This window comes from Botrytis deweyae (assembly GCF_014898535.1).
Source record: "Botrytis deweyae strain B1 chromosome Unknown BDEW_009, whole genome shotgun sequence".
Taxonomy (NCBI): Eukaryota; Fungi; Ascomycota; class Leotiomycetes; order Helotiales; family Sclerotiniaceae; genus Botrytis; species Botrytis deweyae.
Window position 1 is genome coordinate 601,910 of NW_024066216.1, and position 15,022 is coordinate 616,931.

The 15,022-nt window shown below is 42.6% G+C and overlaps 6 protein-coding genes across 6 annotated transcripts; 4 read left to right on the forward strand and 2 right to left on the reverse strand.

Moving 5' to 3' along the window:
- Positions 1 to 786: 786 nt before the first annotated feature.
- Positions 787 to 1,896, reverse strand: EAE98_004797 (uncharacterized protein; the record flags this gene model as incomplete). The annotated part of the gene is made up of 1 exon (XM_038952418.1): positions 787 to 1,896. One exon carries the CDS (start codon positions 1,894 to 1,896, stop codon positions 787 to 789), a length of 1,110 nt encoding a protein of 369 aa, XP_038811068.1.
- Positions 1,897 to 2,270: 374 nt separating this feature from the next.
- EAE98_004798 (uncharacterized protein) lies at positions 2,271 to 4,085 on the forward strand (the record flags this gene model as incomplete). Its single annotated transcript, XM_038952419.1, has 1 exon — positions 2,271 to 4,085. The coding sequence occupies one exon, from the start codon at positions 2,271 to 2,273 to the stop codon at positions 4,083 to 4,085; it is 1,815 nt and encodes a 604-aa protein (XP_038811069.1).
- A 1,497-nt stretch (positions 4,086 to 5,582) lies between these two features.
- Positions 5,583 to 5,995, forward strand: EAE98_004799 (uncharacterized protein; the record flags this gene model as incomplete). Its single annotated transcript, XM_038952420.1, has 2 exons — positions 5,583 to 5,789; positions 5,975 to 5,995. 2 exons carry the CDS (start codon positions 5,583 to 5,585, stop codon positions 5,993 to 5,995), a joined length of 228 nt encoding a protein of 75 aa, XP_038811070.1.
- Positions 5,996 to 10,401: 4,406 nt separating this feature from the next.
- Positions 10,402 to 10,836, reverse strand: EAE98_004800 (uncharacterized protein; the record flags this gene model as incomplete). The annotated part of the gene is made up of 2 exons (XM_038952421.1): positions 10,402 to 10,567; positions 10,628 to 10,836. 2 exons carry the CDS (start codon positions 10,834 to 10,836, stop codon positions 10,402 to 10,404), a joined length of 375 nt encoding a protein of 124 aa, XP_038811071.1.
- A 559-nt stretch (positions 10,837 to 11,395) lies between these two features.
- On the forward strand, positions 11,396 to 11,716 carry EAE98_004801 (uncharacterized protein; the record flags this gene model as incomplete). The annotated part of the gene is made up of 2 exons (XM_038952422.1): positions 11,396 to 11,524; positions 11,576 to 11,716. 2 exons carry the CDS (start codon positions 11,396 to 11,398, stop codon positions 11,714 to 11,716), a joined length of 270 nt encoding a protein of 89 aa, XP_038811072.1.
- A 1,160-nt stretch (positions 11,717 to 12,876) lies between these two features.
- Positions 12,877 to 14,091, forward strand: EAE98_004802 (uncharacterized protein; the record flags this gene model as incomplete). The annotated part of the gene is made up of 1 exon (XM_038952423.1): positions 12,877 to 14,091. One exon carries the CDS (start codon positions 12,877 to 12,879, stop codon positions 14,089 to 14,091), a length of 1,215 nt encoding a protein of 404 aa, XP_038811073.1.
- Between the last annotated feature and the right edge of the window lie 931 nt (positions 14,092 to 15,022).

A 15,022-nucleotide genomic window follows, 5' to 3' on the forward strand; every position in this document is an offset into this window, starting at 1 on the left:
CACGCTCCCCATATTCTTCCCTCCTTGCTACCTTGCTACCGCAGAGCGAGGAGCACGCTTTGAACTCATTACCTCTTTCGAATGGTAGTTTATTTTCCGGAGATGTTATTCTCATGGAAGATGATGGTGCATCTTTGCGAAAGAAATTCGAAGGGCGTCGATAGTTATGGTTTTAGTACCGATGCACAGATGAGAGGGTATGGTAGGTACACTCTTTCCTGCATCTACATTGCGAGCGGAGCGTCCTTGAAAGGACTTGTGATGTATAATGATATATTGTGATTGACCTTATAGCTCACACTCCTTGTTCTCTGCATCTCGATACAATTTCCCCGATTCTGACTCCAGCATCATCGAACACCGCATCGTATCGTCGATTGCGATATTATTGTTGTGAGGCTTGGGGGTATATTAATGCCATTATCCACAAAGAGGATGTTCTTCAAGTTCACAGCAGGGTTCCACGTCAAAAGTCCGCGGATGAACAAAAATCTCATTATCGTAATTACAAAAATATCTATCGGTATACTAGCATTTATTCCCCAAACTCCCTTTTCAAACCCCAGAGTCTTCTTCTCTGCTCTTCGTCTTCCATAATAGGTGTAAATATGCATTCATTCCGTACCAGTCTCATTTCTCCAGATTAGACCCGACGCCTTCAAGCTCCTAGTGCTAAAACAACGTAGAAGTTTGATATATTGATGATTAAATTTTCCGTCTCCCTGATCCGTCTCCTCTATAATCCGAGCAAAATCCGGGATCCCTCTTACACTTTAGCTCACTGCCTTAATCCTGACTTGTACTAAAGTAATACTCATCCCACAACCACAAATAATCCTCGACCACACCCCCAATAAAACTTGGCAAACGGTTACTTGTTCTGTGCAAGAATCCCTTCGTAACGTTTTCATAGAAAGCACCTCGTAAGGCCCACCATCCCATTGCCCAGCCTCTCTTGTTCCACTGTTCTTTCTCAAGAGGAGTAGTTCTATAATTCTCGCTGCGGAGCTGGCGTGCAGCATATTCAATGCTGAGGCCTATAGCCCAAGGTTTCCAGGACTTAGGATTCTTGCGGTAATAGGAGAGAGCAATGGCATAGATGACGGGTTGAAGAATGTGCATGTATTCTGCATATTGAGAAGGTAGAGTAAGGGGGTTAAGAAGCGAGATTGGCGCTTTGATATCGTCGGCAACGAGAACTTTGGAAAGTAGATAATTTGTGACATCGCTTGGATTTGGAAGATTTGGAAGTGTTAAGCCCGTTCTCTTTAATTTGTATTCTTTTCCCTCGCGTTTCTTGCGGAGCTTCTCTTCTTCTCGCATGGCTGCCGTGTCATCGGTATCGAGCCAAGGGGGTATTTCCTCGGTTTCCGTAAGTGATTCCTCGGGTATGATATCACGTTCGGGAAGAGGTGGTGTAACAAGTGGTCGTCCTTTGGTGATTCTTAGAAGTAGGAGTTTACAGATTGCCTTGATGAATTCAAGAAATACTACCACTCTCCATCTCATCTTCTCTCCTTTCCTCTTGGCCATCATCTCCCATAATAACTCGGTATACTGTATCATACTCAGTAACATGGCAATTCTTCTATACATCCGATTGCCCTTGACCCAATATTTGGTATATCGATTATGTGCATTTTGTCTGGGCATACCGGGGAGTTTGGATAGGGCGCGAGAGAGAAGGGTATCATGATAAAGTGAGAGTAACTGAATAGAGGAATGTAGAGATTCAGATGCGAGTTCGGCATCCCGAAATCGACCGGGTATTATATATGTCAGAGAGCGCAAAGCCGATTCGATTTGGGTGACGGAAGATTGATTTTTGAGGATGAAGTCGGAATAGAGGTGTAGCGCGTTAGGGACCTTCTCCCGCACACTTTTTAGGGAGTCCATGATTGAGATCTATTCATGAGATAAGATGATCGATGTAACTGAAGAGATTTTGTGGAGAGAATGAAGATGAAACGCGCTTGTTGGTAGTGAGTGAAGGTTGGATTTGGATATGCCGTCGCAAAGGGGGGTTGGAGCTTAATTTCGATCCTCAGCCTCGGCCCCAGATTTGGACACGCACGTGAATTTTAGTGGTGGGTCGGCGATAAGTTAGCTTCCGCGTTCCTTTGCATTAATCCCTGTATATCAAAATTGATAAGACGAAGCGCGAGGGCAAATATTGAGATACATAGGTAGGTACTGACAAAGTACTCAAGTAGAGAGGTGTATTAGATTTTGCCCTACGGTTTCCCTTTTGGAAAGTTTCATAGTACACCATGGCCAAACGCCGAAGATCAAGTACGTCTCAAAATGATCTACCCATAACGAAGAAACATTGCCTCCCACGGAATAAACGCGATCACATTTCTCATCTGTCCTCCGAACTTCTCATCCGTATCCTTCATCATCTACCAATTGAGACTCTCCTATCCTGCCACTCTGTTTCCCAACACTTCTATACTCTTACTCACGATTCTCAACTATGGAAATCATTATATTATTCTCGATTTGTGTTACCACGCGCATTGCGCATCCCGGGGATTAAGAGCAGAGAGAAATCGAACAAAGAAAGAAGTACGGGAGAACTGGGGGGAGAAGGGAGTAGGAATAAATCTGAGAATGAAGAAAGGTTTCGGTTTAGTTCGAGGAGGAGTAGATGGTTGGATGAGGAAGGGTTGAGAAATAGAGGTGATGGGAGAGAGACCAATTGGAAGAGGCAGTATAAACTGAGGCATAATTGGGCGAGGGGTGCATGTGAGGTTAAAGAGCTCGAAATTTCGGAGAGAGGAAACGTACCGACTATATTGGTAAGGTTAGCAGGAGGAGTGGTAATTACGGTCGGTGAGATGGAGGGTTTGAAGGCTTGGGGTCTTAAGGAAAGGAAATTGGTTACGACGTGTGGATTGGACGAGGGAATACCTACTTGTTTAGCCGTCGATGAACAAGATGGGGAGAAAGGGAGATTAGGGATTGTGGTAGGATTTGAAGACGGAGGCTGGGGAACTTGGGTACTCGATGTGGAAAACAAGATATTTGTGAAAAATTACAGGCATCCGCCGAGCAGTAACGGGATGTTAAGCGCTATAGCTTACGCACATCCATACATATTGAGCATCACGGAAAGGCAGCTCCTTTCGTTCTATACGCTTAGTCCTGTCGGGCCAATGCAAGAGTCTGAAGATAAGGACAAGATCACCAATATACAGGAGAATGTGGAAACCCCAATCCGTCCGCATCTCTTGACATCTCTCAAATCACATTCTTCGTGGCCACCACTATCCCTATCCATCCGTCTCACCTCATCCACTATTATCGCCTCAGTCGTTTACACCCTCCCAACCTACCTAAGCGGACACACCATCTCAATTCAGGAACTTCACTTCACTCTCTCCTCACTCGAGCTCCCAACCCTAACAAACTCCCGCCTAACCTCTTCCTTCCCCTCTGGCTTTCAACCCCTAACTTCATCTGCCCCACGCGCTTCTCTCCCACGTCCAACATCTCTCTCCTACGCACACCCCTATATTCTGGCCACACATCCAGATAACACACTTTCTCTCTATCTCTGCACCAGTACACATACCTCGCTTGCTCTTTCCTCTCCCCAAAAACTATTTGGACATACAAGCTCGATTAGTTTCGCAAGTATTACCAGTAGGGGTAAGGCAGTGAGTGTTAGTGAAAGGGGAGGAGAATTAAGGGTTTGGGAATTGGAACCAGGTTTGTTTAAGAAGGGAGAGGGCTTAAGGGTAGAAAGGAGTGTGAGGGTTGGCGAGGGGAGAGAAAGGCAAAATGGCAATGGAGGTCGAGAAAGGGAAGGGAGAACATCCAATGATACCGAGAAGAGGAAGATGAGAGAGGATCTGGAAAAGAAAATCTGGGTTGGTTTTGATGAGGAAATGGTAATAGTGCTGAAATCGAGCGAGGAAGATTCAGGTTGTGAGTGCGAGGGCGACGAAGAGGAAGTGAGTCACGGGCAATTACTCATCAATGCGCATGATGAGAACGGATTAGCTGTGGGAGAGGCTAATAGTAATGAGGTCGGGAATGGGTGTACACAGCAGAGACTGGTTATATATGATTTTACATAATGTTGTACATATATATAAGGATGTGAAGGATCTGGAGTGGAAATGCGGTCATCATATTACTCATTAATAAGCGCAGATCTGCCCTTTCTACACATTTCACGTGGAAAGAGGGGGAGGGGGGGTATCATTTTCTTCCCCTCTACACCTCTCAAGATTCGAATACGTTTAGACATGGCTCTCGTGAGACAACTTTTCTCACTTTATGGACATTAGAACATACTTGGCAGACGTCAAAAGCAAGGCTCTCCAAGGGTTTTTATTCAAGGTTGCGCAGATAGAAGTCTATCTCCTATATTCATGCCGAGTGGAACCGGCAATGCTAGTTCCATTTGATCGTCATGGACGCGTACGGTTGTTACATTTACACCTACTTTGGATACAGCTGGTATGACTAGTTGTATATTATACAGAAATGTGGATCGATATTGTCATCGAATGCTCACAGTCGCCCCGCGTCTCAGATGTACTGTAGCCTAGTAGGCTACCGTGAGTAATATCGAGAGATCGTACGTGAAATACCTGGAAGGGTTAGAATAGGCTGTAGCTTAGCAAGACTGAGAGTTTCAAGGAAAAAATCAACTTCCTTTCAGGATTTTATTAATAATTTACTTTTAATATTAATATTTTTTTTTTAATTCTATTTCTTTTATTATAAGTTATATTAAAATATTAACTAGTGAATTTCGAATTTCGAAAACATTTTAAGTTGAAAATTTCATATGAAGTACTATAGAATAGATAAGAATAATCGAAATGAGAAGTAGTATTCTTTCTTTGAGATGAGAGAGAAAGGAAGACAAAGAAAAATAACTAATAATAATAAATAAGACTGAATAGTCTCTGTTCTATACTTCTTTATGAGAGGGATATATATTCTTTATTCTTTCATTCATGTTCTTGTCTCTCTAAATGACATTGTTTTTTTGTAAAATTGAGGTTCTTCTCAGAGTGTGGTTTTGAGAATCTGGCTAAATGTAATTCTTGATATTCCTATACTCACTCTCTATCAGAAGGAGGACAGGTCTACAGGCACGATTATCATGATCTCTGCGAACTAAACATTATCAATGGCTATTCTTCCTCTCTAGAAGTTTCCTGAGTTCACTGAACCCAAAATTTGGACAAGGGGAAGCATAACTGAATCTATCAGCTTCCGATAGTTCTGTCGCTACATCCACATCCATAAGACCTTGACCTAAACTCAAATTACATTCCAGAATGTACTTCGGATAGTCATTCAAATAGTTTCATAACTCCAGATAGATTATACAACAAAGAGAAACAGACTATACGTTCTGTTAAGTGGAAGAATGAACAACTCCACTCCCACAAAATCTTAAAAATCTCAGAACAACTCCTCAACAACACCTCTCTCGAAGGTATATACATGCCCTCAATAACCCTATTCAGTCTTCCTCTTCATTCCCTAGAACACATACACATACATACACACACACACACCACACTTACACACACAAACTAACAACTCAACCAAAAATGTGCAAATCCATCAAAACCGTTTCCAGCTGCGGCCATCCCAGTTTCTGGGTTGACAGATGCAACCTCGCTCGCCGCTCCAACATCCAACCCACCACTTGTCCTTACTACCATCAGGACATTGTTCGCCAGAACAAGGTGTGCGGGGGATGCAAGGAGAGTGAGAAGAGGGCGAGAGAGGATGAGGACGAAGGTGCAAATACAATGGTAATTTCTTCCAGCTTTCTTTTGTTGTAGTAGACTGCGAATCTTGCTCTTCGTGGTAAGTGTTTTGAATTAAACGATTTTTCCTTTTATTTTGCAATTTTGATGGACTTTTTGGTGACTTGATATCAATGATTTGACTTGACTAATTGATTGTAATATCCACATGAATTTAAAGGAATATCCAGAATAGAGATGATGTGATATGAACTTGGAATTATATACATATTCTCTCTCATTGTATCCCCTTCCAACTATAGCTTCTGAACTTTCATAGACTCTATTTCATATTGAGTTCTCACTTCAAACTGCGAGGGTAAATGTGATTAATTCTATGAACGAGCATAAGAAGCAATCTTGGTGGTCAAGATTCTTTCTAAATTAGAAATTGGTATACATATATCGGGAATTGGGAATTGGGAATTGGGATATGAATTTAGACTTCTAATAATATAAACACATATACACCTCCCTCCCTAGGTTGACGATACATACACAAGCGACGAAACATATGAATTCCACCCTGAAAGACCTGTTTAATCTCAATTCATTTCATCGCAAGAACGCATAAATCCATCATGGACATACTAAAGCTTGCTATAAACCCTCCTCTTCTCATTTTGCAGGTTCAAAATATAATATTGTGGTAAGCATCTATCTATCTAGATGATAAAGAAGATGATCAATCCACTATGAAACTATGAAACCACCCGCTCTCAAAATCCAGAAATTTTATAAACAGCGCGAGCTGCGTCTTTACAATCAAATACTAGCTAGTCAAATGAATGAATGAATGAATGAATGAATGAATGAATGAATGAATGAATGAATGAATGAATGAATGAATGGAGAAATGAAGAAATGAACATACAATCGATCAATCAGTTCATCTACGTACCTACTTATTTATTTCTCTTCATCAAGTGACGAGAAAGAAATAGAAGGGGGTTAATTAGATAGTTACTAGGTAATTAAATAATTAACTCATCAACTACTCGTAACTAATCAACTAACCAACATCTTTCTTGACCGCTTCCTTCCTCTCTGCTCACCTCTCTCATCATTCTCAAAACTTGAACATTTTCAAAAATTCGATAACACCTATTCATTAGCTCATGAAAAAGAAAAAATATATCCACTTTTCCATTCCAAATCCACCTGCAGTTCTAATTCCAATTCCATTCCAAATCCATTTCTATTTCCAGTCCTTCCAACTTTTTCTTTCCTTTACTTTACCTTTTCCTCATCTATCTATCTAACCCAACTATCCAACCTAACTATCCACCCATTCACCAATCCATGCATACTAGGTACTCCGTATACTCCCTAGACAAAACAAGCCTCACAATAGACAAGCCATCCCCGTCACTTTTCCTTATCAAACAAACATTTCTCGATTTTTGCTGGGGGGGGGCATTTAGAAAAGTTACCCCTCTATGCGATTAGAAAATTAGAAAATTACCCCTCTATTTGTTCTTATCGATAAGCGTGGCGAGCGTGGCGAGCGTGGCTGGGTGGGATGGGATGGCTGTCAGCTTGGCTTTGGTTTGGTAGGTAGCCCTGGAGGGTTCCAAGATTGGTTTGGTTTGGGTTGGTGGGCGTTTGCGGCGGGGATTGGGATTGGAAATGGGATTGGGATTGGGGATTGGGGATTGAAATTTTGGGAGTTTACAGTTTGGAGATTTTTTGGGTTGTTTAGATGGGTTGTTTAGATGGATGGATTGATTGATTGATTGATGGATGGATGGATGGATGGATGAGTAGGTAGGTAGGTGTTTAAAAGGAGATGGTATAATGGTATAATGGTATAATGGTATAATGGTATAATGGTATAATGGTATAATGGTATAATGGTATAATGGTATAATGGTATAATGGTATAATGGTATAATGGTATAATGGTATCTATCTATGAGTGTTTTGGAAATGATAGTAGATGATACCTACCATATACTCTAGGAATGTTTCGGGGTAAGTACGTGTGATCTTTTGGGGGGGTTGGTTTGGGTGGGTTTAGATGGGGAATGAATGTTCAGCTTGGTATGGGGGGATGGTGTGGTATTGTGTGTGATGCTGTGTGATGCTATGATATGATTACGAGTATACGGAGTACGAGGTATGTTACGAAATCGGGAGGGGATGGGATGGGATGAGATGAGATGAGATGATTGAGGATGTGAAGATTGAGGATGTGAAGATTGAACTTCATTGTCTATCGATGGATTATGATTACATACGAGGGAATTAAGTTCCGAGAGATAGATCGTAGATAATGTAAGCGTAGAAGGCTACCTACGGGAAGGAGATGGATGGCGATAGGAATCTGACCTAGCTACCTACGATATGCAAAGCTGATATATGCATGCCATGTATACTGGATCTACTGGACGTGCATGGGAAGAGATGTCGTGTTTATGCTTCTGTGCAGGTTGCAGCGGGCGAACTAAGAATGGATGGAGGAAGTGGGATGTGCAACTGGGTGAATGGGTAATGTATGCATGGAGATGCTTTTGTGATGGTTTGGGTTGTGTTTGGGGTTTGGGTTGTTTCATTTAGATGCTTTGAGAGGTGCATGTTTCAGTCCTTTTCGGATGGGTTCGGGGAGGAGAAAGAGGGGTTGGGGGATACGGGATAGGAGGACGGGAATACGAAGGCGAGGGAGGCGAGAATTGGAGACATTGGACAGATTGGGAGATTGGGAAGAGGAAGAGGAAGAAAGTTAGTTGGAGATGTGCTATGACTTCGTAGAAGGGGTGAGGTGATCATGGTGGTGAGGTGATGACTTTGTATCATATCATATGATCGGGGCGATAGAATGGGATGGTGGGGTGGTGAGACAAGATGGGATCGCAATCTTTGCATGTGATGATAGGGATGATGGTCTCTGCGTTGATTTAAGATATTAGCAAGAATAGATTCTTGATTCATGAATTGAAGAGACATAATTGGAGGTGCAGATGACCCTTTAATTGGTGAGGAAGGGGGGGTGGGAAGGGGATTTAAACCTTGCATGGTAGATTCAAAGGGACGGATGATCAATTCATGAGAACCTTCTTCCTCAAACTCATGATTCGTACCTCCCTAGTCTCGAGTACATCTATCTATAGTCAAGCTTATCCAAATCGCACCAAGTTCTCTCCATCCTCGACCAAAGTTAATGAGAAGAGCACGCAAGAAAGGGGGTGTGTAGATAGCAGATTCATGATACATTCAAACTGCATGTACGAGACGAATAGTACAGCATTCTCCACCCCAGAGCAAAGAAGCGCGCATTTGTCACCAATAAAGAGAAGCGATGCTACTCAAGCACGGTAGGAAAGTACTGTGTTGTACACCACAAGTGATTAAGTTCCTGTAGAAGAGTGGGGTACGTCATGATGATTTGGAGATGATGGGACATGACATGAGAGAGATGCCAATTGCGAAAGTCCAGTTGTTTACAGAGGACTCTCGTATGTGCATCATTGGGCTTTCGGATATCGAGAGAAAGGAGGGTTAGGTAGATGTAGGTCGATGGCTAGTCGGAGATGATTGGGAATGGGGTGGAAACACGTGTACGAACGATGGTCAAAGGATGAACTCACTAGTTGGTTCGGGTGCTTGGAAAGTGCTGTAAGGTTGAAACACGTTGAAGAATGGAAATGAGGGAGGCTTGTAAGTTGTGGGATAAAGTAGAAGAGGGTAGAAGAGGAGGGGGAGAGACATTTGTCAAAACTCAATTGCGAATTGGGTTGAGGATGATGTGGAGTTACGGAGTATGGTTGTAATGAAACTGGAGATGATTATGCTTGTTGAGTTGTGAAAGGACCGGACCGGACAGGAGAGGAAAGGAAAGGAAAGGGAGGCGAAGGAAAGCAACGGAAAGCAACGCAATGGAAGGCAAGGCAAGGCAAGGCAAGACAAAACATATATCTATCATAGTTCTAGAACAGGATAAAGTCAATTGAGGCGAAGTAAGATAGAGTGGAGAGGAGGTGAGGACTGAGGAGGCCATTGGCGACCATGAGGAGAGATAGACGAGACACATTCAAAATTGCATGAATGGAATCAAGACTTTGGACACTCTTGATTTCGAATGATGGGATGTCTTGGACCAATTGAGTGAGAATGTAAGTTGATGATGGAGTCAAATTGATACGTATACGAATGATGAGAATGAATTGGATGATGATTGAGACCATTGTTTTCCAATTGAGATGAATTGAGTTGTTATTCACGATTTCTTCATGATGAATGAATGAATGAAGTGAAGCCTCATGTAAGATGTGATAGAGTATCGGCTTTCCCCACATGCATCTTCATCAAGCATCTTCACCAAGCATCAATCACATCTTCACCATGGGCAAACACATCCAAGCCAAGCACGCAAGCAATCAAGCACGCACGAGCAAGAAGCAGCAGCAGCAGCAGCAGCGGCAGTAGTATCATCTAAGCATTATTTTGGTTAATTCCCACTTATGCAATTGTGCCTTTTCATTTCTCTTCTTCTACCAACATTTGCCCAGCTGGAGGTGTATACCCAGATACCTAGGTAGATAGGTGTAAATATACAATTGCATAAATTTATCCGCGGCCGCCGCTTCAATCCATCTGTCACACATTCTCACTCCCTCACTCACTCAACCTCTCTGATGACCCCAAACCCAAAAATAAGATAACCGGCCCAAGAAGATGAATTTCCCATAATTTCCAATCTTTTATTTTCCGATTTGGGTGCATTTCCCTGGTGCATTTCCTGGTGCATTTCCTTAGTGCGTTCAGATGTCAGCCTGACCTCGAGACTAAACCCAATGTAGTATCATGTATCATCTCACCAGCCAATTAATGAACCAATGAATTACTTATCCCACCAAGCTAAACCCAACCATGAACTTCTTCCAAGTTCCCTCGTTCCCTCCAGGTGAGTCACATCTTCTGTTACACATCTTCCTTCACTTCTTTCGCCTCTTTCATTCGACCAACCCATCCATCCATATTGACCAACCACACGTTTCAATTGTCTTTTGGGCCAACCCAACTCATCTGAAGGTCTGCCACCGTCTCCATCCATGAACGGAAAGACAGAAAAAAGAGGGCTCCAGGGCAATTCTCAATTGGAGTCCCCGAAGCAATAAGATATCGGTAGATGATCTCATGGAGTCTAATGAGAGTTTGACTTATCAATTGATTGATTTGTATCCATCACAATGAGACAATTGAGTGGTGAGTATCAGAGTGCGTGCGTGTGAGTATGAGGATGAGGATGAGGATGAGTATGAGCCCCTAGGTACGACGATGAGGGTGAGTCCAGTAATTGCCATCCATCTTTTATCTCGTCCCCCCCTTCTATCAAGTTCTCACCGACCAAGTGAGCTACTCCATATCTCACTCGACAGTTGTATTTATTTTTATATTTATTTTTATTCTCATTTTGCCTGTCAATATATCTCGCTGACGAATGGTTGGAACATTGTATCATCACATCACGATATGATTGGCCAATTGATGAACTGTAGTATCCTTCTGGTAACTTCTACCTGAACAAAGAGAAAAAGGCAAGCAGCAGAAAGGGATCAAGGTATCGGTATCAAGGTATCGGTATCAAGGTATCTCGCTCTAGCAATCTAGCAATGCAATCTACCTCTCTAGCACCGACGCATCTTGTACTATTGAAAAGAGGACGCATGTACCTCTTCTTCTTCTTACTACCTACTCCGTATACCACCCACGCTTCCCGGGACTGCCCGCCTCCTTCACTAGTACACGCAGACACAGCTACCGTCACTCCAAACCAAAACAAAGAATCCCAGGTAGGTGAGCCAAAAGAAAAGAAAGAAAAAAGAAAAAAAGAAGAAAGAATCGGGCAAGACCAACAAAGATCAAGACCCATTGGCACCAATCAGCATGGTGGAAATCCGTCTAAGAAACATCCAAGTCTAACCGCTGCCTGACCTGACCAAGAAGCAAATTCACTCTAAAACAGCATTCACAACCTACCTAGGTACCTCCTTTTTTTGGTCATGATTTGATGATTATATTATCTCTTGTCTCTGTCCCCGCCGTTACCAGAGATTTCATTAATCTTATTGGAATTGGAATTGGAATTCTATTTCTATTTCTATTTCTATTTTCATTTTGGTTTTTATTATTATTATTATTATTATTTTATTATTATTGTTATCATTATCATCATCATCACCACCATCACCATCACCGTCATCATTATTATTATTTTTATCAAGAATACTAAAACTTGATAATCCTCACACCCAAGAACTAGGATAACACCCTCCATACCTTTACCAAAGTACCATCTTCCAATTGCGCTTATTAGTGCATGACCAGTTGAATTGATCACCTCGTGGCAGCCTACGAACCGTCCGCTGCGTATTTTGGAATGGAATGACTGGTTAGAGTCATCCGCCTCCATCCATATTCATACACACTCCATACACACTACACACACTACACACACTCTTTATACTTCTTCTCACACCTCCCTCCTTTTTCCATTCAAAAAGAAGGGTACCATACCATACCATACCATACCATACCATACCATACCATACCATACCATACCATACCAGGCCATATTTATTATACTTATTGTTCATCTCCTCCCCCTCCCTCCCTCTATCTCTCTCTCTCTCTCGCACATGCAATTCGTTTTCTCCCATTGCTTGCTTCTTGTTATTTAACTCCTCCTCATCAAGCACACATACATACATATCTCAACTCAAATCATTGCCATCTACTGTGTATTTGATTCACAATTGCTTGCATTCCTCTCTACATTCACCAACAACAATAACGCAATACCCCGCCATACCGCAATTGAAATCCCATTTTCAATACCTAAGCAAGGTAGATCACCGCTTTGCATTGAATTGGGATCAAACACAAAGAACTTTCCAGCCTAATCCTCAGCTGACCAACACGACGCAACACTTACATATACACAGCCTTCTTGACGATATCTACGATATATCTGTCTCAATCCCCGGACTTTCTCTTTGGCACAAAAATCATTTCCACGGATTTAAGAAGCGGGATATCCGATTTCCATTTGCTTGCTAGACCTAGAGTGGCGCGGGGCAACGAACAAACGATTATGGATGACAAAACATTCACCTCGATCCGGCAACCTTCTACTACCTTCGATTTTAGACACTCACCAATTACTACAAAACCATTCATCAATTCAACAATCTCCACTTCGACACACTCAACTCAATCCATCAAACCAATTCGTGCAGCATCTTCTCGCCCCATGAGTATGGAACGTAAGAATAAGCTTGATCTCGCCAGTACGCTTATGTCACCTCCAGAGCCACTTCCTCTCGATAACTTTACACATTCGTGCCTGCCATTCACAATGGATTCCAAGATGCGAAAATTACATTCAATCGTCGGTGCGACGTTTCCCATATCGCCACCTGTGTCTCCAGAGACCAAGGCTCGGTCACCAGAAGAGCCCGCTGGTTCACAAGCAATTACCGATCCAATCCTATACCCACTTTCCGACAATCAAAGTACATCTGCCACTCAATCATCCCTCTTCGCAGACAATGATGATCCTCTCGTTACACACCGTGTAGTCGATGGGCATGTTGCAGCCAGGAAAGCTAGCATGTTCCGAGAAGCCTCCCCTCCACGCCGCGATGAGTACGAGCTCGCTCTCGAATTCAAATCACAAGTTGTTAAGATTATGTCAAAGGATCCGGCTCTGTGGTTACGAAGGGAGATGGTTTATCTAAGGAGAGATCGAGAGTTACAATCTGGTGCAAGACGATGGACAAATATTGCCCCTGCCGTGGGAAGAAGCACAAGAGTTTTAGGCAACACTGCTACGAGAGTCACAAAGACAGTACGCCCTCCTCGACCTACCCAGACACCTCGAGGTGTACGTACAGTATCCTCGACAACCCCTGGTCCCGATGTCAAGCGAGTTGCTCGGGAAGATAAGGATTTTGAGAACCTTCCAGACTACTGTCCACCAATTACCAGTCTTCCTAATAAACCCAATTCATTGAAAGTGGATTGGAAGGGTGCCCCAATTGATCTCCGCAGTGATCCAAATGTCCATCTTCTCCATCCGGACGAGGTCTCTCTTGCAGCCAATCTTCGTCTTGATTGTGCAACTTATCTTACATCCAAACGCCGAATCTTTATGAAAAGAATCGAAGCATTGAGAGTCGGGAAGGAGTTCAGAAAGACAGATGCTCAACAGGCATGTAAGATTGATGTCAACAAGGCTAGCAAACTTTGGCAAGCATTTGACAAGGTTGGCTGGCTCAATCCATCATGGGTCAAGAAGTATGCCTAGAGCGATGACTCTTGTCGGCTGATCAAATTTCGCCACTCAACACTATCACCTACCACTATGATTCTACTGGTATTCATACCAATACACGAGCCACGATTACGACATTTGCCTGCCTTTTTTTTTTCATTCATGAATTATTTATCGTTTTTAACTGCATTGCGACGGTTATTCGCTTACACCGAGACTCAACTTTTCTTGACATCACAGTTTACAAGCATATGGGTCCATTTATTTTCTTTCTATTTTCCGCCTGGTGCATATCATACATACATACATATCAACATCATATTATCTTGCATCGGGCTGCTTTGATACCCAAGAGAGCCTGCCCAGCTCCTCTCTCACGACAGCTTTTTTTCTTGTTTCATCTCTTTTGTTATTCATGGCAGGGGAATATTACATTCCAGCGTGTCTCACTTCTTGCTTATTATTCTTTGACTTTAAAGTCTGGATACATACATCTTCAACACCCGTGGATGGATTTCTCCTTTTTTCATTTTTTAGATAGGATGGATTAGTTTGTTTTATGGAATATGATTGACCTCCTGGATGGTGGGATATCATTGGGCGTTTTTAGTGACATATGAGTGGTATCAACTCTACTCATGGACCATGGATGGTCTGGTTGTGGGGGTATGGCATGGCATGGACAGGCTTGTTTGGGGATTGTGTGGTTGCATTGGGTATGGGGTGGGCGGATTTTTTCCACGTGCGTACAGATTGGATTGGATTGGAAGATTTGGGAGCGAGAGGAACACAACACTGAATGCACAGTGTGGTCTGGCATGGCATGTCATCATATTGAATAGTTATGGCCTTTGAAAACTCGAGAATTATCTTGTATGAAATGGGATGGATCAATGAAATTTGAAGATGGATGGATTGATACATACAGATATAGAGTGTCATAGTGCGTAATTAGTGTGTTGTG